The 25,601-nt window shown below is 37.7% G+C and overlaps 1 protein-coding gene across 1 annotated transcript in view; it reads right to left on the minus strand.

Moving 5' to 3' along the window:
• LOC120348524 (uncharacterized) overlaps positions 1-19,064 on the minus strand; it is a 30,866-nt gene extending 11,802 nt beyond the window's left edge. The window contains exons 1-20 of the mRNA XM_078115746.1: positions 18,625-19,064; positions 18,050-18,344; positions 17,186-17,320; positions 16,133-16,262; positions 14,861-14,934; positions 13,867-13,979; positions 12,206-12,364; positions 11,534-11,678; positions 10,806-10,922; positions 10,144-10,192; positions 8,447-8,588; positions 6,165-6,296; positions 5,704-5,772; positions 5,520-5,623; positions 4,950-5,124; positions 3,452-3,555; positions 1,996-2,110; positions 1,273-1,430; positions 730-799; positions 258-381 (exon numbers count right to left, since the gene is read on the minus strand). Coding sequence (XP_077971872.1) covers positions 258-381; positions 730-799; positions 1,273-1,430; positions 1,996-2,110; positions 3,452-3,555; positions 4,950-5,124; positions 5,520-5,623; positions 5,704-5,772; positions 6,165-6,296; positions 8,447-8,588; positions 10,144-10,192; positions 10,806-10,922; positions 11,534-11,678; positions 12,206-12,364; positions 13,867-13,979; positions 14,861-14,934; positions 16,133-16,262; positions 17,186-17,320; positions 18,050-18,342 — 2,408 coding nt within the window. The 5' untranslated portion in view covers positions 18,343-18,344; positions 18,625-19,064. The remainder of the gene's footprint in view (positions 1-257; positions 382-729; positions 800-1,272; positions 1,431-1,995; positions 2,111-3,451; positions 3,556-4,949; positions 5,125-5,519; positions 5,624-5,703; positions 5,773-6,164; positions 6,297-8,446; positions 8,589-10,143; positions 10,193-10,805; positions 10,923-11,533; positions 11,679-12,205; positions 12,365-13,866; positions 13,980-14,860; positions 14,935-16,132; positions 16,263-17,185; positions 17,321-18,049; positions 18,345-18,624) is intronic.
• Between the last annotated feature and the right edge of the window lie 6,537 nt (positions 19,065-25,601).

A 25,601-nucleotide genomic window follows, 5' to 3' on the forward strand; every position in this document is an offset into this window, starting at 1 on the left:
GGGTTGCGTCCTCGCAAGGGGTCACGCAACAAATTTTAGGGGTCTCAAAGAGTATACTTTATTAACCGGGGTCGCAGGCTTATAAGTTTGCACCCCCCCCCTCCCAAAGCCCCGATTCAGGCACGAAAAGACAATTAAACCATCGCAGAGGGGTAAAAGCTTCTGGAATACTTCGCTTCACCAAAAAGGTTGAAAAGGTCAGTGGGTTAAAAGTCAGAAGATCAAAAAGATTTCTATTAAAAAGACTCGCAACCTACCTGACTTTCTCTCTGTATGCATCTTTCTGCTTTTCTAGTTGTTTCTTGATCAAAGCCTGTTGGAATATGTTCTGAGTATGAGCCGCCAGTTCTTCGGGAGATGGGATACGCCCTCCGGGAATGCCTAGGAATAAGAAAATTTAGAGCAAGGTTTGTTTCAGAATAAGGCTCTGAACACTGATACTTGTAGACGCTATTTTTGAAGGGCTGTTGAAGTATTTTTCAACCTGACGATAGGCTGTGGTCTTATGATTGAGCAGTGTTATCGACTTTCCTCGGCGCTCCAGAAGTATGTGTCTATCAATATGAAGGAACTAATTTTGTTCGCCTACTTTACATCAAGTTGTGTAAAGACACTGAAACCTATGGGCAGAGGGTATATTCACTTGGCTAACACAGAACTATAAGAAGGAAAATTGGAATAAAACTTTGGAGAAAACTCATCTTTATCTCAAAATATAAATCCACTCACCCAGATTTTGCTTCATTTGAAATTGATTCAATGCTGCTTGCTGTTGTTGTTGTTGAGCTAAGAGTTGTTGCTGGAATAAAAAAAGATAATTTACAACAAAATACTTTCCGAGACAATTTTCTTTGCAATCCATCTGGCTTGTCAACTTTTCATTTCATTTGTTCTCATACTACTTGAATGATAAAGAGCGGGCCATGAGTGCTAAGAGAGTCCGGAAGATGGTCACGAACCATAAAAGGTTGTGAACCACTGCTCTAGAGAATTATAGTGTAGAATTGCCTGTTAGTAAATACAGAATGGAGCGAGAACTTGTGTTCACATTGACATTCTGAGATAAACTTTTAAAAAGTAGTTTCCAAAAACCTCAACACAACAAGGAATATATAGCTTGCTTTTACCATCTTCGATGGTATTTTTTCAAATGTTCAATTAAGGGCTCTCTTTCAGCAGATAAATATGAAAAGTCGGTGGTCGGTGCAATGTCTATCAGTACTCACCCCCACTCCAAAAAATTTTTTTTCAATATCCCACCGAATTACTTACCCTTTGTCTGATTTTATCCTTTTCTCTGATAGAGGCAACAAGTTTATTGAAGGCATCCGTGTTCTGCACGTCCACTCCCCCATAGGTTTGTGAAGGCGACTGACGAGCCCCAGCCTTCGCTTCCAGCTCTGCTACGCTCATGACAGCCCCAGATTTCACTGAATTGAAGTAATAAAATCATTAGTGAAAGCTTTTCAACTTTTCACTTTGAATAAGGATTGATATAAGTTGTCACTGTCAAATAAGAGTTATTGCAAGAAATCTTCCTTGTTGGGCGTTGCCTATTCGCTTTTTTTTATCTATAAGACATTTTCACACATCCATTTCAAAAAGTAGTTAGTTACTGATCAGTGAATGGTTACTTTTTATGGAACAAAGGAAAGCCCTGCTCGACGTGAGCTCGAAGGCTTTTGTTCACCGTTTGTGCTGAGTGGTTAAAGCGTTGAATTTGCCATATTGGCGTCACAGGTTAAAGATTCGGTTCAATTTGTGCGCACTTTCAAAAAGAGAAGGCCATGTCGACTAACCGCAATATCGTGTTTATAGGAAAGTTGATGAAAAGAGTTGATTCTTGATAAATTACGATAGGAAGCTAAAATTTTGGAGTCATTTCAATTTGTCTCTTCGGTTGCTTTTAACCCTTCTATCAGTACTCTGTCTACTTTTATTTGAGAGTTTGAAACATTTTGAGGGAACTCGTTCAAAAAATAATTCGAAACTCACTCTGTTGCATGAGTAACTTTCTCGCTAATTCCTGTTGTTGTTCGATCGATAACATATCAGTTTTCGGAGATGAATTCCCGGACTTACTCTGAGTGAGGAGTTTCATAATGTCGGCCTGAAAATGAAAACAAAAAAATTTGCAATTGTTCAAAGCGTTAGACCCAGCTGTGTTAATTTCATAGATTAAAGTGTTGAGGTCAAAGCTTGGCGCTCCAGAAGTGTTTGTACCAATATGGAAGTAAATAATATTGTTCGCCTACTTTACATCAAGTTGTGTAATAGGACTGAAACATATAGACAGGGGATATATTCACTTGGCTAACACAGACAGTAAACCAGGTAGAATTGGCCTGGAATATGTGGGGAACAATGCCATAATGTATAGCAGGGCTACTCAACTGGCGGACCGCGGTCCGAATCCGGGCCTTTCGAGTATTGGATTTGGACCGCACCTAATTATTTATTTTGGATCATTAGCCCCACTTTTTGAATTTCCTATTATAAAATGACTTTCATAGTTTTGAATATATACGAGAACTATAACATATATAAGAACTATAACACCATAATAAACAATTTTAATATGCTACTAATCATTAGTCGGTCGAGGAAATGCTCGTTTAAGGATGCCGAAATATCAGTTCTGGAAAGACCGGACCCAAATAATTTTGAAGTTTTGTTTGCGGACCTTCGATAAAAATAGTTGAGTAGCACTTATGTATAGTACAGAGTTTACCAACCCTGGAGGAATTTTACTGTTTTAGGGAAATATTTTAGTTTGTATTTGCATGGAGTATTACACAAACTGTACAAAAGCCCGAGTATCAATAATAATCAATAATAGGTGCTCCTGAAGTATGCGAACCAAGATGGCGGACATCGAAACGTAGCATGGGTAACAGGTTAGGCCATAATTTTATTCCAATTTCCCTTATTTTAGTCCTACTATGAGTTCGAAGACTAGCCAAGTGCCTCTCGTAGCATTTGTACCTAAAATTATGGCCTAACCCTAACCTAGTACACATATTACATTCCGATGTCCGCAATCTTGGTTCGCATACTTCAGGAGCCCCCAATAATAATTGATGATTCATATTCAACAGCATTTTACTACGTGGGGGAAAAATGAAGTGTTTTAAACAGACAAAAGGGAGGGTTGTATCGAATCTAGGCCACAAAGCCACAGTTCAGACCAAGACTCAGAATTTCAAACTAACCATGACCTGACCAGAATTTCAATAATGTGGATCCAACCTTTCTAGGCTAACTTATTTCCCTCTTTTTTCATGACCCATGACCCCTTCAAAAATAAAAGAAGCAATGTTCAAATCCGTGGCTCACAAATTTCAATATCAAAATCAAACCTTTTGGGGCCAACGTACCCCCAAAAATATTCATAGAATGGCATCTCAACTCCCCCCCAACAAAAAAAACATAGAAAGCAGAAGAATCTCACCTTTATCGGTTGTTGTTGTTTAGACTCAACATCCACAGGTGAAGCCAGACCTCGTTCAGCTGCAATCTCTGCCAAACTTTCAAGTTCTTCATGAGGAGTTGAACCTGGAATATAGAATGATCAATAGATCAGAATGGGTGGTTACAGCATTGAGTCGCGGAATAGTTTGTTTTTTAATTAAGAATTCACGTTGACATAGTACAGCGGTTCCCAATCGGGTGGCCACAGAGCAGTTGGAAAGGGGCCACAAGGCGCAAAACTTATTTTTCTTTTCACTTTACAAGAAAACTCCCTGTTCTTCCTAGCTTCATTGCTTGATAAGTTTTTTTTTTTGTTGAGCATGAATTGTTTGATCATAATGGGATTTGGAATCTACCAATCAAAATAACACTATAAATACCATTGGAATCATAAACAGGTGAGGCCATGAGCGCTGAAAGCCTCAGGAAGGCAGCCACAAGCCATATCTGACCAGAAATTAGGAGTTCCTCTCCTGAGGGGAGAGGAAAAGCGATGAGATGGCCTTATCATATGGCGAACCACGTCTTCTCCTCTGGTTAATATTCCATGTCGAATATGGGATTAGTTAGTTGGAAGGATAGACTTGGTCGTGGAGGAAGCCGTAACCGACCAGCAGTTATGTGAATTGTGAACCATCATTGCAACAATCCTTTCGTGCATAATTTTTCCCCAGGATTTAAATCTGCGAATCCACGCTGGATAACCAGAAGTGCGACGGTGGACGAATTACTAACGAATAGCATGACACACCAATCGCCAAGAACAATCAAACGCATTACAAAAATTGACTTCACACAATATTTTAACCTACGAACCCATTCAGAGTAATCAGTTGCGCAATAAGCTGAAACCCTCCATAACGAACGAGACATTAATTGCCACCGACTTATTCGCCATGACTTACTAATTTGACACGAAGTTACTTAATTGCCACGAAATTACTCAATTGCCACGAAGTTACCTAATTGCCACGAAGTTACTCAATTGCCACGAAGTTACTTAATTGCCACGAAGTTACTCAATTGCCACGAAGTTACTCAATTGCCACGAAGTTACTTAATTGCCACGAAGTTACTCAATTGCCACGAAGTTACTTAATTGCCACGAAGTTACTCAATTGCCACGAAATTACTCAATTGCCACGAAGTTACCTAATTGCCACGAAGTTACTTCATTGCCACGAAGTTACTCAACTGCCACGAAGTTACTCAATTGCCACGAACTTACTTATTTGCCACAAACTTACTTAATTGCCACCGACTTACTTAATTGCCATGAGTTGCTTATTTGCCACGAACTTACTTATTTGCCACCGACTTACTTAATTGCCACCGACTTACTTATTCGCCATGAGTTGCCTATTTGCCACGAACTTACTTAATTGCCACGAACTTACTTAATTGCCACCGACTTCCTTAATCGACACTGATTTACCGAATCGTCGGCTGTCATGCCTTCCATAATGCTATAAACAAACCTCCACTTCCGTTCTCTTTCAAATTTTGATCTCTCTGAAACCATTGGCTGAATCGACTCGACGTTGATGACGCTTGCTGTGCATTACTGCCAGCTTGTGGTTGAGGTTCGGCTGATACTTCATCCACACGAGGACTGACTGACACTGAATTTTCCTTCAAAATTTGTTCCATAACCTAAAGACAATGTGTAACATTTAAATTTCATATTTGGGGAAAAATTTTCTTGGTTCAGAAAGAAGGTATTGCTTTACATCACAGAATATTATTACTGATATTATTTACTTATTTGTTGTTATTGCAACACATATTTACGTACACATTATAAACCGGGGGTGTGAAACATTTTTTGTCGGGGGGGGGCAGATAACCAACTTCTGACATCTAACTGGGTCACACAGAAAATTTAGTTTATCTATGCGGGAAAAGACCGAGAATGTGGCTATTGTTTAGCTTTGACAGTAATAAAGGCGCAATTGTGATTCAAAACCAGCCCTGCTGAAACCCAACTTGGGGTGTTCCACGCCATATCGTAAATGATTTCGTACCCATTCACAGCCTATATAACTCACAGTTGAAAATCCTGGTATTCCAAGCAAATCATTGAAATCCAGATCCGCCAATTTCTTCTCTTCCAACTCACTTTGGTCCATATTATTCCCTTCCAATTCCGAACCTGAAAAAATGTTTTTTTGAGTGCCATACACGGAATAAAAAACTCAATTTTATTAAATCCTACGAAGCCATACTACAAACCTTGATCTTTAGCACCATCTAGCTGTTGTCCTTTATCTTCATTTTCTGCTTTCTGATTGCCTTCCAAACCTGAAGTATAACACAACATAATTAGTAGCTGACTAAATTTTTGATAAATCAAATTTTAGAGAGACTTTAAAGACAATAGAAATTTTCAAAAACAGTCACAGTTTACAGTAGGATTGAAAAATAATATACAGAGTATCTTCAAAATTAAAAAAATTTTCCCTTTCATTATAGTAATGAATTTTTATTCAAAAAAAAATCTCATATTCATAATATAATTCGGCCTTCAATCAGACAAAAAAAATCATTGTGATTTCACAATTGAAAGTGAAAGAGTTTAAAAATGATTAGATTAGTAGAGACCGGTGGTTATGTCTTGACAACGGCAAATTTTAAGTTTTTTGTTCATTCATGCTGAGCCTAATTTCCGCTACAGCAATTAAATACGAGTCTACCTTTCTCTAGCTCTTCGCCATCATCTTGTTTTTTGTCTTTCTTATTTCCACCCTCATCTAAATCATCCATGGGTATTTCCCCTCCCCAAGAACTGAAATCTGAAGCAGCCGCTGGTGTGTCTTCCTCAAAACCTAAAGAGAAATGATCAAATTAGGATTAAAATCTCACAATGTCGGGGAGATTTGTGGCAAAGACTCGAGGAGACCCAAGTCATGACATTCTCACCTAAATTTTTACTGCTGTGGGTAGTTTTAATAATATTGTTGATTCATTTAGTAATATTGTGACATAATTGTGGATACATTATAAACTATTTTAAACAGTTGAGCCAGAGTTATGCATAACTACCTTAAATAATTGAACAAATAACAATATTAGGCAATAGGTGGAAAGGGAAGAATGTGCTGAAAATGTTTGGGAACTGAACACAATAACTCTGTCTACTGCAAGAGATACTTGCAACTAATGTTGATAGAGTCTTTAAAAATCAAAGGGTCAGCGCAGGGTTTCCCAAACTGGGGTCCGGAGACCCCAGGGGGTTCGTGACGACTGCACTGGGGGTCCGCAACGATAGGAAGCGTCTTTTGGTGGAGCGTTGCGGACGGTATCAATTGCTGTTAGGCAGGAATATCAAAATTTTATCGCCTTTGCAAATAAATACATGTATTAGGCAGCAATTTCAGCTCTTACAAATATGAGAACTAAAAACAGATGATCCTTGGGGATCCGTTAAAAGTAAGATTAACAAACAGGAGTCTGCAGACCAAAAAGTTTGGGTAACTCTGAGCACTGTCTTTTTTTTTAGTTTCTATATTTCTTGAACTATGTATGTCTGAAGAAGTCTTACCTTGGACAGACGAAACGTTACAGAAATATATTTGTGTTCGTGTTCAGCAAGATTATTGAATCACTTAGGATAGTTATCTTTTTATATTTCCTAATTCGAACTAATTGAATAAGATTGACCTTCTATATGTTGCCTGTTAACCCTTTCCATGCGATTTTTATTTTTTATTAAATAATCGTATTTGCTACGCCGATTTTATGCATTTGTACCCCCACAACTAATCGATCGACTAACGAAAAACTAATGATCCTCTGCTGCCCACTGACGGCTCGTTGGAAAGCTTATTTAAAGAGCTTGCAATTGGCGATTAAAGAAAAAGTTTGATTAAAAGTGGTGGTCTGAGTCACACACCGGATAGAAAAAGTGCATTTTTTTTTTTCTTGGGAGTTGAAACTTCAAACCGTGATAAGAATAGAAATATTCGCTAAATCCTTTACTGTTACCGCTTCGTGGTTGGCAAACAATAGCATAATATTGCTGTAGCAATTTCGTGATCCAACTCAAAATACTTTGGTAGATGGAAGGGATAATATGTCTTCTATTACCACCCAAAAAACACCAAAATTTGCATAAATTTCAAAAACACTCCCTCGTTCCGCCGCAAATAAAATTCGCGTCGTAAAAAAAAGCGAGATTTACCGTTGTTAATCTCGAAGAAGACTTCTTATCAATACACTAAAACCCGGAAAAACTAGACCAACAGTTTGCGACCGATTGCTAAATAAAACAGTGGAGTACATCAACATACCCGCCGCAATCTAGCGAGTTTTGTCGTGGGTACGTATACGTGCCCACCGCACGGAAAGGGTTAAACATGACCTCAATTCAGAATAATTTGTTAGGCATGTTTGCTAAATGGTTGTTTGAAAGAAATCACATATGTCCACACAATCGAACAATGAAGATGGATATCTGTTATTGGACACGTAATGGACCTGTGGATCGTTTCAATAATATGTTGCTCTTGTTCTTTGACACTTTTTGGACACCTAGTGGAAAACCCTAAAAAGTCGCTTTTCTCTCTGATTACTAAACCAATTGTTCTGAAATTTTTGAAGATAAATTTTTCTTTCGGAGGCTATTACTTTCATTTATTTTAAATATTCCTGGTAGCACTGTGGAATTCGTTTTTTTGACACGTATCGGTTTTGTTTTTATGCTGGCACTCTTCTTGTTGTTCTTTTGATCGCATGCTCTTCGAACGTCGGTGGTGTGGAACGAAATTCCTGAGCTTCGCTCTAATTAACGTGTCCATATATTTGAGCATTGCTCTCTTGTTTTTATTTCTTTCTCAAATACCATCTGAGTTATATGAATTAAACCCTAACCGCACTCATGCACGATTTACAAGTCACTATTTCTAGTTTCTATATTGGAAAATATTATTTTAGTATAAAAAGTTATTCTACAGTTTTTAGTCGTATAAGACCATACCTGCCAGCTCAATGGTATCAAATTGGCTGGTAGGACCAGCAGTGTACCATTCCGGTTCCGGTTCATGGTTTGAATATTTCCTTTCTCGTCTATCCCTCTGTTGCGATTGGTACCAAGAATTACTGTTGTTGAAATCTCGAGACTAGAAAATAAAAATTTCGTCGATTTGAAATAAAAAGGTTGAATTTTGGATATACATTTAAAACCAATTATCCAAACTGAGAAAAAATTCCCCCCTAGCAGAGACGGAAACTTTCCATAATTTTAGAAGGGCGAACTTACTAACAACTAACTGTATAAAGGGTCCTTATAAGACTAACAAATAACAAAGCTTTTATTTATAGTGAGGGAAGAATGAAAAGAACAAAAAGAAAAAAGGCGCTCAAGACATATGTGTACCAATATGGAGGTACCAGTAACTGATTTCGTTCGCCTAATTTATATCAAGTTGTGTAAAGGGACTGAAACCTACGGACAGGGGATGATATTCAATTGGCTAACACAGACAGTCCCTGAACTCGTAATAGAACTAAAATGGAAAATCGAAATAAAATTATCGCCTAACCCTAACCTGTTACCCATGTTACGTTCAGTTGTCCGCCATCTTGGTTCGCATACTTCGGAAGCACCAAAATCGGAATAAAATGATGGCCTAATCCTAACCTGGGGCGCCATTCGCCAAACTTCTTTATCGTTTAACGTGTTAGTTAAGCACCCACTTTCTCGTAAAAGGCAAAAAAAAGAGAAATTATTCGAGAGAATTTTTTGCGCGCCAAAACAGACGTCTCGTAAAGTGCCTTCCCTCATTTTACCGAGAATCTGTATTCACCAAAGTTCTTTAACGCACCATAGTTCTCGCAAACTAACAACAGGAAAATTTTGCTCGTTAACAGTAGTGCGGCATGTTCTCAGCATGAATTCAGTTTAAAACGTATTTGTGTTTATTTGTAACAGTATCTACATAATAATTAAACGGTATAACTAAGACGGGATACATGTTCAATACCTTACTGGCCTAAGACAAGTATGTGCTACATGCACCCCAACAAATGCTGTGGTGTTTGCATACTTTGTGAAAAATTGGTATCAAAAATCCTTAAATGCCTAACTTAGGTAAGAGTGACTGTAATCTTGTAGCTGTGGACCCACTTATATATGCCAACTAACATCAAATATAGGATTACATTCATTCATCTATTTTATTGTCGGTCACAGAAGTAGTTCACAATATGTACTCCAGCATTTATTTCATATATCCATAGATTACTGGTATATGACAAATTTTAAAACACAGTCTGTAAACAGGGAAACGCTACAGATCTTCGCACTCAGGGCGGCCAGCTGCATTGACTGATACGGTTGAGAGATCATACAGTGGTTTTTGTCCAATGACGACCGTGCGTTAGATTTCGAGAGAACTTGCGTGACCGTGCGTGTGCGTGAAGTTTTTACGAGATGTTTCGTGAATCGCACTTAACGAGATTTCGTAACTGCGTTTTTGAGAGACAAGGTTATGTGCTCGTAAACAAGGCTTTTTACGAAGTTTGGCGAATGAGGCCCCTGGTACACATACTATGAGAGTACCAAAGAAAAAGGGGATAGCATGAACGCGTGTTGGGCTTGCGTGATCGGCAAAAATATTTCAAAAGTTTCCACATACGAGAGTCCGTTGCCTGACTTGTTGATGAATAACTTACATGGGAAAACTTTCTCTCTCTGTATTCTCTGTCTCTGTAATCCCCATCTCTGAAAAAGAAAGATCTGGTTAGTTCTCTCAGAACAAGGACATGAATTTCTAACAGACCAAAAAGTATTGGGGATGAGCAACTTGACTGATGGTACCAAAATGTGGTGCAAATAAACAGGGTAAGTGGAGAATCGCCAAAGTGGAGAACTGTGTCCATTTTTACCTAGCATTTGAAAAGAGAAAAAGACATAGAGGTCATAGCTTTATTATTAGGCATACATGAGTATATCTACCTAGTGCAGTGGTTCCTAAACTGGGCATCATTACTTCATGAGGGATATTTGATATTTTTAGGAGGTAAATCATTCGTTTTTAACTGTCTTAAAAATCGCTAATGTAGTCCCCGTCCTTTGGGTGGTTTGCAAAAAAGCTGGACGTGAAGTGGCCTTAATGTTCAACAACTTATTACTGTGATTATAATTGGTGAAAGGGGTAATTGAGCTTTTGATTCGATTTGGGGGTAACAATGTCAAAAATTTTGGGAACACCTGATCTCGTGGCTATGCTAATGCCAACATATGTATCTGATTCAATGGTGTGTGTATTCGAGTATATTTTTTTGTTCAAAGTGTGATTGGGGAGTCAATCAAACATAAAAAAAAAATTCCAAACCTGTGATCTCTTGCGTATTCACTTCTGAGCTCATGCAGATCCCTTGGTAACTCTCGATGACCCCGACCCCTGGGTTCAGGTCGAAGGTCACTCAGGTCTCGATCACCTCTGAAGCGACTGTAAAAAAGTTGAAAAAAGGATTAGAATTGAAGGTGCAGAATTGCAGGGTGACGCACACTCACTCAGCTGTAATGGAACTCATCTTTGAGTGAAGGTATGGGTGAGTATGGAAATGCAGAGAGTTATTGAAACTATGAGGAATTACGATAGCGCACTCACTCAGAAGTGAAAGCGACTAATCTTTGGACCATGTTGCTGGCGACTAATGATTTTTCAAAAGCTACTGAAACTAAATAGGATTGTTGTGGTGGATTAAGTTTGAGGAAAGTGAAGCGATTGAAGTCAATAAAATCAGGAATTCTGCCATTAGTGAATCAAGAGTGTTTGAAATCAATCTAATATTGAAAAAATTCCAAACCAAATCAATAATAGAGTTTATTTAATTCTGGGAAATTTGAAATAATTCAAAACGCAACAGAACATTTATTTTCTGAATTCCTCCTGTTTGTATAAATTTACAAATGTTACTGTAAATTTTTCTACTAAACACAACACTAATTGACATACCATATTGAAAATAGTATCAGAGAAAATACACAAACTACTAAATTATTGAATTTTTAATTTTTCATTTATAAGTGTGGTTCAAAAAAAAAAATAAATCTCACCCCTCCCCTCTTCTGTCCCAGTCAAACTCTTCTGAAGCCCTGGAAATACTTGCAGACTCAATTTGTCGCAAACTCGGTGGAGTGGAACCCTCATAGTCAACTCCCCCAGTTTCGGATCGCTGGCGAAGAACGAGACGTGGACGACCTTGAAACAGAAAAGGTCAAATAATGCATAGATATTGGCTATCTAAATTGGGTCAAATTCAAACAAAACAAGTTGAAATTTGGATATGTTGGGACGATCATAGGAAAAAGAATTGATTTATTCACTATTTTCTCAGGATATATATATTATTATATAAATAGCGAAGTTGAATGATGTGCTTGGCAGTCTAAATTATTATCTGGCTTTCTATCTTTTTGGTCGGGAATATATGCTAACAATATATCATATATACAATATATCATAGAAAACTAAAAATTGAATGCGGATTCTATTAGCCTGGGATGGCTATGTCTGATAACTATGTGTTTGCACAATAAAGGTGTTTGTTTTGTATTGCACTGTTTACCTATTCTTGGCACTATTGTGGCCCGCGAACAATACAAAAATAGTTTTGTGGCCCGTGAAGCTGACAACCTTGGACCACCCTGCAATAAAATATTGCATCCCTACTTTTTTTAGGATCACACAATTGAAAATTTTCTGAAGCCATGAGAAAAAACACCCACCATGGCGCTCAGTTGGACTTGGTAGATGATGTTTACTCAACCGTGAAGTGGTAGAATTGGTCACATGACAACCATCTTGAAAGCTGCGTCTCTGCGGACCGAGTATTATTCCTCCGCCTCCCTGCCCTGGGGCATCGTCAGGAAATCTGTCTCGACTCTCTGTAAGAAAAAGAATTGTCAGTAGAATAGTGACTAAAATCTGTTCATTGACTTGGTGGAGGAAGCCGTAAGCAAGGGGTCTGCAACCTTTTGTCGCTCGCGGGCCAAAATTGCGGGTTGCAAGTCATTGGCGGGCCGCACATATTCCTAGAAAGTTGAAAACCGATACTGTTCATACTAAAAATCAAGCAGTGAGACATCTCTCGAATAGAATATAGATTTATTTCCTCATTGCATTGCATCTCAAAAAGTTTTGATGCCATTTGTCTAATTATAATTAAATTATAGACTCATTAAACGAGTAATTGTGAATTTTATACTTGTCAGATTATAATATAATTTAGTCTACAAGTGTCTCACAATGAATTCCGTTACGTAGAAAATATAAATGTCAAAACAGCTGTTTTGTTACTATAATTCAGTGGAGCGTCATGGGTCAAATTATAGTATTCTGGGCTGTAGGTTGCCGACCCTGCCGTAAGCAATCATCAGTTGTGTCAAAAACAGCACCAGCGACAGCAAGGATTGCAAGATTCTCTTGCATATAACTACCGGTAGGTATGATACAAAACAATGAATCAGATTTTAATATAAACTGCGCCAGTGGAAATCAGCCAAGTGAAAATAGGAAAAAAAACACTGTAGGCAATTGTTGTCGTTTATGTAAGTGGTACACGGCGTAACTGTACTTAGCAGACGTGATGCGTATATTTTTTGGCGTGTAAAAGAAGATTTTGTAACATTCCTAATATAATTATCTTCCACAGGATTCAAGCCATTGAACCATGATTGTTGACTTAGGAAATTTACATCAAACTCAATCTGCATGATCTGACTCCTATCCAGCACAACATTTGGCTCTGAGTCCCAGACAGATTTTGATCACAGAAACAAAGGAGCCTAAGTTAAAAACGTCAAGTAATCTTGAAAAATTTCTGAATTTCTGTCTGAAATTATGACTTTGTTTATCTCTGGTAAACTATAAGTCTAAAATCCAGACTTCAGGAACCTTTAAGAAATGTCAGAAATCCAGAATCGAAACCCCCACTTTCGCACCAGGGATTTGTGAATGCAACTCTGGCTCGGTCCTAAACATCAATACGAGAATATCGATCAGAGACCGAAGACTTATCGATCGAAAGTTAGGGGATCCCTCAAAACAGCGCTCTCACTCCATAGTGACACCTTGTGTCCCATCACTAATTAATTAATAACTCGCTAATTATACGACATAATTAATCCAAAATCAATAGGCTTCTGGTCCGACACGTGATGAATGCACATGCAAAATCTGGAGCAGATTCAATCTCGCTTTCGTGAGATATCGCGTGCAACTAACAGACAGACAAACAGACAAATACCTATCAACATACCGATTAAAATCGATAAGTAATGAGCCTGCAAAACTCTGACTGCACAGATAACCTACTGTACGATGAATAGTAATCAACAATAGTAGTGACATTCTAAGATCTTAATCATACAGTGACAAACCCATTTACCTGAAAAGGAGAATTTACGAACTTTTTCCGTTCCAGCAGTCCCGGGTGTTGGGGTAGGCACAGGTGATGTCAGTGAGCGATGCCAGTTCTCAGGATCCCATCGACCGTTTGAGCTGAAAGGAGTAGATAATAGAGTTTTTCATATTGAAAAAGACAAGGGGATCCGATAAAACGAATTGATCAAATGGTGAACCATTGCCTTTCGCCCAGTTACTAGTCCACGCCAGGTATGGCAGTGTTTCCCAACCTATGTATTACATTTAGTTACTCATCATTTTCGAGAATGCGATAAGTTTTCGAATCACATCTGGAATGAGCCTGACTGATATATGCGGTTCTAATTTTCTTGTCATTACTTCCACGGCTAAGTATAAATTAAATGTTTATTCATTGTTTTGTCATAATTGATTTGAGATTTCAATTTTGAACAAATTTATTTATCACTATATTTGAACTGCTTGATTGTTCATTTCTTGCCATTGTTGTAAACTGCTTGTCTGAGGAAGTCTAGACTTTGGTCGGACGAAACGTTAAAAAAATACATTTGTGTTAGTGTGCAACTGGACTCTTTAATTGGCTCACTTGTTTTTTTGAAAAAAATATAAAAGTTATTGATTTTATTATGTGGTGAATTCTATTTCATATTTCGTATTAAAGTGTTGCTCAATATTTATTGTATATATGGAAAGTATCAGAGTGCAAGAACTTGACAGCTTTTATTTTGCGTGAAGCAACGCAATGATATCAATAACTCACTGATGGCGGAACCATCTCACTAGCACAAAGTTCTGTTAAAATAAATGTTTTGCAAAAATGATTGTTTTGTATTAGTAATTGAATTCTGCCGCCAAAAACAATCGTTGGGTCGTGGAATTTTACAAAAAAAATTTGTGTCGTTCGAGTAATTCCAATCGCTTTGCCTTACAAAGGTTATACCTGAGTCCAATGCATTACTATGGCTATGACATTGCAACACTCCACAACAAAAACTTACGCATTGAAACTTTCTTCCAGGCAGTCAGGTCGATGTCTTGATGAAGGATTTTCAGAAATATTGAGAAGTTGAATCTGAGAAATAAATCCTTGATAGTTAGTAACTTATATTGAACTGGAGGTGCTCCAGAAGTGTGTGTACCAACATGGAGGTAACTACTTTTGTTTACTTTAGTTCTGCATACTTTACATCAAGTTGTGTAAAGGGACTGAAATCTATGGGCAAGGGGTTTATTCATTTGGCTAACACAAACAGTCCCGAACTCATAATATAACTAAAATAAGGAAAATCGGAATATAATTATGGCCTAACCCTAACCTGGTACACATACTACGGGAGTACCAAACTGGATTTGGGATCAAGATGGATGAATATCCTCAATAACCATCTTAATGGCTTTATATAGGAGTAAATTTTCCAGGTTGTAAATTCTTACTGAGAACCTTTTCATGAATTGTTTTTCATGAGAATTTTGGAAGCGAGGTTTCAAAAAAGCAACCATTGCTGCTTCTTTTTTCTTTCTGACATTATTACAATCGCGAGCTCGCGGTTTAAGCAAGACTTCTGGACCGTGATGCAATAAGCCAATGCTCTAACTCAACGGTGCATAACCTGCGGCCGTCGTGAAAAAATAATGCGGCCGTCCACATACAAAATCCTATAAACAAAAAACAAGGATTTGGCAGCTATGCTCGCGTATATTGAAGCAAATCAGAAGCACTGCTCAAGAATAGGTCCACCAAAAAGAAAAATCCATTTAAAATGCGAATATTATACTTCCAAGTAGTCCTACATACTTCATAATTGGGCAGACTGCACCTCGCATGGGTCAACGGCGTCAGAGGCCAAAAAAAATTTTGCACGTTTTCGGCACGCTCATTAACCCCCTGGAGGCTGTATTGAATACAAATAAATGCAACGTGGCCGCCAACAGCAAAAAGGTTGTGCACCCCTGCTTCAACTCAAGGGTGGGCAAGGTAAGTGTAACGTAATAAGTTACATTTTATGGACAATATTAACAGTGTTACAAAAGAAAAAGTGGAAAACAATGAGCCTCACACAAAAACTAAATTGAATCGCAATCTCAACAAATCCCTTAATAAGCTATTTTTTAGCTGAAACATCATAATTTCGTTTTAGTTTGGTTGTGGCAGCATCAGGCACGCCAGATTGAATTACCAAACAGACAGGATTTGGTTCGCAGGCCATAGTTTGTACATGGCAACTCTAACTAGCCAGTAATTTAGTTGTGTGAAAAATCTATAAGCTTACCCGGCTATACACGATTCTGCTAGGGTTTCCAAGTTGCAACAGTTGTTTGAGGTTTTGTGTTGTGACTTCTACATCAGTAAGAGGGAGACCGCCTTCATTTTGAGATGTTGATTGCTGTTGCTGTTCAGGTCTAGTGGAAAATGAAATAATATTAGCTATTTCAAGACCAGTGGTTCACAATTTTTTTGAACGTTTCGGTAATTGCAGAACCATCTATGTGTACAAGTGGTCAAAATGGAAACATCTTTATAAGGCTGGCCCGTTATTGAATAAGAAACATAGTAATTAGTATTTCAGTCTCCATCATTGTGACCAAACAGACAAATCAGGCTGGAATCACCAATATACTGCTACTTTCACCAATACCATTACGCAATTTTCAATATAGAATATGGGAATATTGACGTGAAACACCATTATATGTTAATCAAGGATACAACAAATGATTTCTTAAATAATTCATGCGTCTGTATTTTCAAATTGCATAATTTGTTTTCTGTTCATGCTATTTTTGGTTGGTTACAACTAACCTACAAAATTTGTTTTGGAATTTCAGCAGCCCATGAATTAAATAGGCTGCGAACTACTAACTTAGGGGTGGGCAACATACGGCCCACGACGAGATTTCGACCGGCCCGCTGACTGTATCCAACCACACTCTGTAATGTGGTCCGACGCATCATTCATGAAAGTTGCTGATCGCTCTACTCTCACCGCACTGTCAGTGCGAGTTGGTGAAATGAACAATTGCCTTAGTGAACAAACAATTGCGTTAGCACACTTGTTAAACAATCAATATAATGTCAAAGCAGAGAGTGTTGTAAACATTCCCCACTACTGTTATCAGTTATATTTAGATTCTAAATATAAATAGATTTTAGAAATTCGATTTTATATTAAGTTTTATTAACCTATTTTTTGTAATAATCCCGCCCACCGAGGACTTCATTTTCCCACATCTGGCCTGCCGACTAGAGAAGTTGCCCACCCCTGCACTAACTTAATCTCATCTCAATTTGGTCAATTACTATTGGTGATATTTCTGCTACACACCTCAGAGCGTCCCCGCTATCCATCCGTCCGACAGGTGAAGCAGAATTATTCCGAGAACTCCCTCGACTTTTAACCTTGCCAGTGCTCGAACTTCCCGGTGAAGTGCTGAGACGATTTTTGTCTTCTTTCTGAGCTCTGGACATCAAAATAATACATGAGTGGTAAATTTAGTTTAATAAAGTTTCAAATAATACTATTTGGAAAATATAAATTCAGATAATTTGGATTATTATTTTTATGTAGAATCCTAGAAAATATGACAGTGACGATTATTTCGCCGTTACCGTTAACAACAAAAACCTGTCGATATGAACGAAATAGATATTTCAATGATATATTATTAAAGTCTAAGTATGTACAATTTTCTTGAGTGTACGTGATGGACAGGATAACATATTTTTCGCAAACAGTATTCCTAGTGCACTAGAGGAACAGATATCCCAGAACACAAGAACGCGCAACTTCAAATTCGTATTTGTGAATCAAATGCATAAATGGTGTGTCACTAGAGTTTGGAAAAAGTAAATGCTACGCGCATGTTCCATCCACGTACAACAACTTATAATTAGAAGAGTTATAGATGAAAATAAAGGGCCGAATATCGGTAATTGGTATATTTTTAGCGATACCGATACTATTACAGACATCGAAAAATGGCAATACTGCAGATGCATCTCTATTTGAAAATCCATGTCCACAACATGCTCACCCCGCAGGTGTCAAAAGTTAGAGAGGCAATATTGAAATGGAGAGTTGCTTGTTCCGGACTATAGTAACCCATTACATATCAGTATTTTGTTTGTGCAGAGCCCAGTTTAAATTATAGACGCCGTAAAAAATGAAACGTAACTAAAGACCAAATACCTTCTTCCGTCTCTTGCACTTTTCGGTGCCGTATGATTGTTATTTCCTCCGTTTGGAAGATTTAGAGTCACTGAACTTTGACCTTCCTTGTTGCCCGTTCCGTTAGATTTTATCGGTCGAGACTTCTTCGGGGCTGAAGCGACCCTTGGGGGCTGTTTTCCAGGTATTTTCATTGCTAATCCGGGGCCCATAGAGCCCCCAGCACGCCCGTTCATAGGTTTAGTCCCAGATTTACTATTGCCAGATGTTGTACCAATTTGTCCATTGCTCTCCCCTGCGTGTTCCTGCTCCATAACTAGAAGAGAATTTTTATACAAAGTTTTATGTGCTGTCTAGTCTGAACAAGGCTCCGTACTAGCTGTCATTGCTAGGATAGGATTTATAAATTTATCCCGGGTGGGAGAAAAGCCATGCCCATTGCGTCCACATAGGTTGCAAAAGACTAAGACAGCCCTATAAGCGATTTTAAATTACAAATGGATGAAACATGCGAGATTAGACCCCTTTACTTAGGCGTATTGGGGCATGACCTTACTTTGAGCCAAATCTTCTGAAAAAATTTAAAGTCACTCTACCTTGTTTGTCTGACTTGAGAAGTCCGGCAGATGTGAATACGGAGCGGGTGTACGAAGTCAAACGTTGTTCCGCCAGAGTGAAGAGAAGAGATCACTCAGTTGTGACCAGTGTTTTTGTGTGAGAGAAATCCACCCAACTGTGACCTTTCCAATTATGACCTGCACAAAACCATTCATCCACGACAAAACCCACTCAACCGTGAATATGAATTTTTTTCACACACTTGGAAGAAAAGTTTTTTTCTAAAAGTTCAAATTTATTCTGTTGTTACTTTAACCAGAGAAGATGACAGGAGAGATCGCTGAACCGTGCAACACAATGAGAGAGATCTTTGAACCATAAAGTGATGATGACGTTGAAAAACTACCATGTATGATCAGTAACTACCAAACGTTTAAACAATATTGATTTTATAACTACAAGGACACAAAGCTAAAAATAAGCACAGTATGATGTAATAATATGTATGAAGTTGGTAATTTGTCATTATCACACCTTCATTTCAGTAGGATAACGTTCTTCGATTCTAAGACAACCCGACATTTGGTTCAATAAAACAAACACTATGTTTGTCTATAAATTGAGGGCATCTAGCACAACACCAGATCGCGCCATGCTTGACTTGATAATAATATAAATCAATTGTAATGTCCACATTCCCGAATGCTACAGTACAATTTTCGTTTCTTCGATAAATCGAATTATATTTAGTGAGACTTTTAGACTGCACCTCCTTTTAGTATATTGCGCAGTGCCAGTTTGCAGATACAGTGGCCAGACTGTCTCGTAAGAGGGGTTCGCACTCACTGGTATAATTAATGTCTTTCAATGCGGGGTTTATTCTTAGAATTGGAAAACTGTGCCGTACTGTATTTACTGGTGGTTGGTAGAACTCCAAGTATTTCATTTCGACTTTCAATAAAGGGTTAAATGGAGGGGTCTGGTATAGTTTAGTACCGCATGTACTTCTAATTGGCCTGGCTCAACGATTTTAGCATGTGTCAATCCTAACCCCTACCTGACTACTTCACCGAAAAATTACGTCACTACGACGTCACAGTGGCGTATTAAAAACCTCCAAAGTGAACAATTGGTTGTTCAAAACGCGCCGACGATCACCCGAAATCGTGCAAGCTATTTTTCTCGTTTTCTCACCGCATCGATCCCGATATGAGAAAGATCGCTGGCGTTGGAGAGTTCGTTATGGTCAGTGCAGATGCCGTTTCGGGCGATCGTAGCTATCCATTGGCAAGCTCTATGACATGATTGTGACATCATAGTGACCAAATTTTCGAATAACATAGTCAGGTGGGGGTTAGGAATAACATATGCAAAATTCGTTATGCTACGCCAGCCGGAGGTACTTGTGGTACTAAACTAGACCAGACCCAAATGGTGGATCGAATCGAGCAAATGACACAAGACTCCACCAACACGTGTCGATAATTCTGAACATTAGTTAATACCAGGAATGAACGGAACCAAAATAATCTAATGTTTCAAAATTCTTCACAATTTTACGAAATAATAATAAAATAACGTGTCCATATACCTATTTTTGTTCCAAATTTTATGATTATTTTTCATAATAAACAATATTGTTAAATAAAATTCTTTAATTAGAAGTTTCAAAATCATCACAGGGCAGCAGGGAGAGAAAAACCGATAAGATGACTTAATCATGTGACTGTATGACGACTATTGATTTTGAACTATAAGTTTATTTTGACTTCATAATCAGCATAAAAAACGATAAAAATAATTGATAAAAAAAAAATAAATAAAACTGATTACAGAATCAGGAGTATTCCATTCGTTTTTTAAATCCCAGTCAGTGTCTCTGTCAGTGGTGCACTGGGTGCAGTAGCGGAATTCATGGCAATTTAATTATAAAATTTATCCAGAAATCAGACTTCACGAACGTCAACAAGGTACGTTATTACAGTATTATCTCGCCTCTAATGAATATTCAAAGCAGTACTGCCACCTAAACCTATAACTTTATTACCAATAATCCATTACAAAAACGATAACAACAGTAATTACAGACAATTACCGGTACCAGTAGAAAAAGTTGGAATCGCCGACGAAAAACAAAAACAGCTCGACCAAAGGAACTGAGATCCTTCGCAGCATCGATTGTTGACTGACGTCAGGGGTTATTCGCTACGGTTCACTGCAGAATGCCCAACGTTGCAAGCTTGCAAAATAAGATTTGAACAGGATTTTCATATTTATTTCGGGCGAAAGGGAAGTCGATAGAGCGGTTTAAACTTATGATGTACCATGACTTCTCGCCAGAATACTAGTGCATATCGGGAAGAGTTATTTTCAGATGCATGAACTTTATGGTACATGGAGCCCGCAGCCGACGAGCTTCATATACGAATCAATCATTCAATCAAATTGTTTTTTATTAGCCGTTATTTTACGAACCCTCCTACGACTGTAAAGAGTCCAGCCATCCTTTCGCACATAATTATCTTCTGCTAAATTCAAACCTGCCAACCCTCACATGGCAATATCAGGTTTGGGGGTATGCATGTACTTAGCGCTAGCACGATACGACAATCTCCGCGAATGTTAATCGTGGTGTTTTTGTGATGTTGCTGGTAAATTCGTGGTGTTGCTGGTAAATTACTGACAAGCTACTTGTGTCAGCGAAGCCAATATGTCAAATTAGATTCCACAACTTCACAAATATCCCAATATCTTGCGGAGTTTCACAGGGCTCAATTTTGGGGCCTTTACTTTTTATAATCTATGTTAATGATCTAGGGCATAGGTTCTCAAAGTGCTCCGTACGGAGCCCCAGGGCTCCGCGGGAGGAACCTAGGGGCTCCGCGTGCTGTTCTATTACTTTTCAAAAAACTGTCTTTGCTAATTTTGTAATTGTTCAAAGAAGCAATAACAGCGTTAATAAAATTTGACAACAGTATAGTCTCGAAATATGGCAAAGAGGCGGAATTCAGAAATGACATTATTTATAAGAAGGAGCGCAGCCAGGATTCTTGAGAGGGAGAGGGGTTCAAAATTGAAATCGAAAATTTTCGCGCAACATTCTTCGCGATTAAAAAAAAACTTTTTCAGCGGATAACGAGATTTCTGTTGCGTAAAATATTCAATCCATGACCATTGCGAGCAACATTTAAAATGTCTTGTCATAATAATTTAATTGTGCTTATCGTTATTCACGTTTGATTCGAGATTACTATTAGAATTACTAAAATAAAATATTACTATTCTAAAATAATATAAAATACGTGATAGACAGCCAACAATATATAAATTGGAATCGTATTTTTGCGATCTTGGGATTTGTCAAACTTGATTTGTTCTTTCGCACTCGAGAGTATTTGTAAGCAAGATATCGCCGCTACAAAAAGCCCTAGGTTGACGTTAAAACTCAAAAAGTACAATTGTGCAATCTATGACAGATGCGGGCATATTTAAAATGACTTGTTCATTGGGTTAATTGTGTTCAATGTAATAAATCATTACTTCTCAAATTACCACGACAATCCGCGGACATGAAATGAGAAACAAAGTTAATTAAACGAAGTTCTCGTGGACTAAGGTATATCCTGAACAACGCTGTTATTATAAGGTATTAGAAACAAAGTCATATTGCTCACAAAAGAACATACCTACTACCGGTGCCAGTAGTTTGATGAGATATTTGTGCCCTTCCCGATTAATTCATAATCGTAATCATGGCTGATTGCGAGGCAGTGTGGTAGATTTAGCGAATTCGACAAATTTGAGCTGTTTTTGCAACACTAACTCCTGCCGCGCAGGTATGCCACTCAGATTCTTTGCAAGATATCACCGTATAAAAAATAACAAGGTCTGGGTAAAATACGAACGATAGAAATTTATGTTATTGCATGCGGCTCCGTTGGTAGTCTCAGAATGGATAAAAGATACATCGCGCGTATAATTGACTGTGTTTCGATTTCAGTTACTACGATGAATAACCAAACAATACCTAACATAACACGAAATTTTGGGATTTACAATGTCTAAAAAAGCGTTTTTAATCTGTCGTGAGTCTGTTGAAACAAAACTTATAGTGTTATCCTCCGTTTTAAGTTTTAGTTTTAATATTTCATAATGCCGCTTTTCAATCAAGGAATTTGAGTTGCGGATTTACCTCTTTATTAAATATTTTCGCACCTCGTCGCCGATCAAGCACTGACTAAAATATGGTAACGATGTTTTCACATTGAACTCATAATTCCCCACGAGAACAAAAGAGCTATTATCGTCGTCATTAGGAAATTTTTGATTTGTGGAGAATAAACACCGACGTAAAGATGTTAAGGTTTACAAAAACACGCCACGCTAACGAAAACAATCAGTGATTGTAACAAAATGCAATCGCGCACGGTATTAGGGCCCCATCAAGTCTTTAAAAAATATCAAAAGAGACAAGATTCGACCCCTAATTCTTTAATACGTTTGTCAAGTGTCGAATTTACAGCCTATATATATAATTTATCTGTGAAATTTAGATTTATTTATGGCTTTTAGCTTTTAAATTCGTGAAGCACCTTTAAATTACTCGAAAATTAAATCGAAAAGTAACAATTTTAAAATTTATTTACTGTTGGGCTCCGTGAATAATAGTCAACCTCTTCACGGGCTCCGCAACACCAAGAGTTTGAGAACCCCTTATCTAGGGGTCGGCAACCCCTGGCACGCGTGCCACTCTTGGCACGCGAGAGGATTTGTTCATGGCACGCCAAGTGATTTGAAGCGCACGCGGAACCAGTAGATAACCGCGTGCGCGCAGTGTTACCAGATTGGGCTACTTATAGCAAGTTTGGTTACCAACAGGAAAACGATGTAATAAATTTTTTCTTCTTTAGTATTGTCGTGTTCCCATTGTTTCTGGCTACAAAACTAATCGCGAGTGGCCTTCGTATGGATGTTTCTCCGATCATTGATTTCCTTGTTTACTTCCATAACAATTACAAATCAGCAATAAGTTAACAATGACGTAACAATTGGATTTTATGCTGCCGCTCAGAAGTATTCGAGCGACCTCATTTTGGTAATTTTGCGTGTTATTTTTCGGTTTTTATTTGTGTTTTTAAAAAATAGTTGTAAATAAAATAACCAAATCGTCATTGTGTTTTCCGAAGACCGTTTTGAACATGTGAGCCAGTTTGTAAGCGCCAACTTTTCAAACCATTCTCAAAATCAGAGTGGAAAGTTTTGCTATGATGAGGTATAGGGAGAATCTTCCAGGGGTCAAAGCTTGGGGAAACGTCCATCTGTAAATGGAGTCGTGCAAAAGGAGGTCAAAGGTAGAAATGCTGTATGCCGAAATCTTTCGTAGGCTAATTTCCATACGGGTCGGACAACCGTTATCGTTGTAGACTTCTTGATAGTTGATGGCCTTTCTTATGATACTTAAATCAAATCATATATTTCAAGGAATCCTGTACGACAAATTTCGGATTTCATGGTTAAGGATCTCATTAAAAGCGAGTATTTTGACTGTATTAGACATTATTCGATAAAATAAATTTGTCTTTCATCTGCTTACTATTCAAATCAGGCAGTTGACTAAGCAAATTAAACACATAAAAATGTTTGGCACGCGAAGTTGCTTATTATTCATAAACTGGCACTCTGCGTCCGAAAGGTTTCCGACCCCTGATCTAAATAATGCTACCAATAGTGACACCAGAATGTTTGCTGATGACACATTTATTGCTAAAAGCCACTACTCCCCTCATATTCTTCATAAATAATGAAATAAGCAAAGTGAATGCCTGGATGAGAGCAAATAAATTGACTGTAATTTATTCTAAATCGACCTATATGCTTTCTCACCAAAAAAATATAAGTAAAGCTTTCCATGTATCTTTTGGTGATAAAATGTTAATTGAAGTGTCATGCATGAAATATCCTGGGATAAATATTGACAACATATTTAAATGGCATGCACATACAGAATATCTATATAGCAAGTTATCAAGAATGACTGGGATTATGTTCAAACTTAGACACTATTTGACATTCCATACCTTGAAAATCATTTACTATTCATCATTTCATTCTTGTATTCTGTATGGTATCGTAACTTGGGGTTGTTGTGACAAAACCAGTCTTAACAAATTACAGCTATTCCAAAATAAAGTAATTCGAGCAATCTGCGGAGTGCCACGCTGGGCAAATTTGAGTAGTTATTACAAAATCCTTGGTATTCTTAATAATAATAAATAAAAGATCTATATTTTTATAAAATGGGAAGGCTCATGTATCAAGCGGTAAATAGCACTGCACCTCGCGTAATACAACAATATTTTGTTACAACAAAATATGCACATACACATAGTACTCGTTCATCTCGAAAGGGAGGATTATTTGTACCACGATTTTCATCCTCGCGGGCCCAAAATTCTATAAAGTACCAGGGTGTGAGAATTTGGAACGATATTAACGGAAACCTAAAAGAAATTTCCAGTTTTAATGTTTTTCCAAGAAGTATTTCCAGTCTTTTCTGAATAAGTACTGATTCATAACTTTTCAACTTGTACGTTTTTTATTTTATGTGATATAAAACTAAACGCGTTTTCTTGCCGCTTCTATTTCAAATTTGTCTCAATATGTGTCACATTACTCTTGTTGCTTGATTGTTAGTTACAAGTTAAAATGTTTTATAATTGGTATAATAAATAATGTAATCTGTCAAACTTTTTTTTATGCCAGGAAAGTTGTTTAGATTTAGTGACCGTATGGTCCTTCCAACCTCCTATCAATTCCGTTGTTAGTCGATTTATTCTTCTTTTACTTATTGAATGTTGTTGCTTGTGTTTGATTTGTTGGCTAATGACTGAATGATGAATAAACTTCTTTATATTTGCTCGAATAAAACATTGCCTTCATTCCAGTCATTTGTCGTGACTCCGCCGCCATTATTTTAGCTTCGAGAATGGTCCACGGTCTGGAAAGATTGTTAAAC

This window comes from Styela clava, chromosome 1 (genome assembly GCF_964204865.1).
Source record: "Styela clava chromosome 1, kaStyClav1.hap1.2, whole genome shotgun sequence".
In the NCBI taxonomy this organism is placed as follows: domain Eukaryota; kingdom Metazoa; phylum Chordata; class Ascidiacea; order Stolidobranchia; family Styelidae; genus Styela; species Styela clava.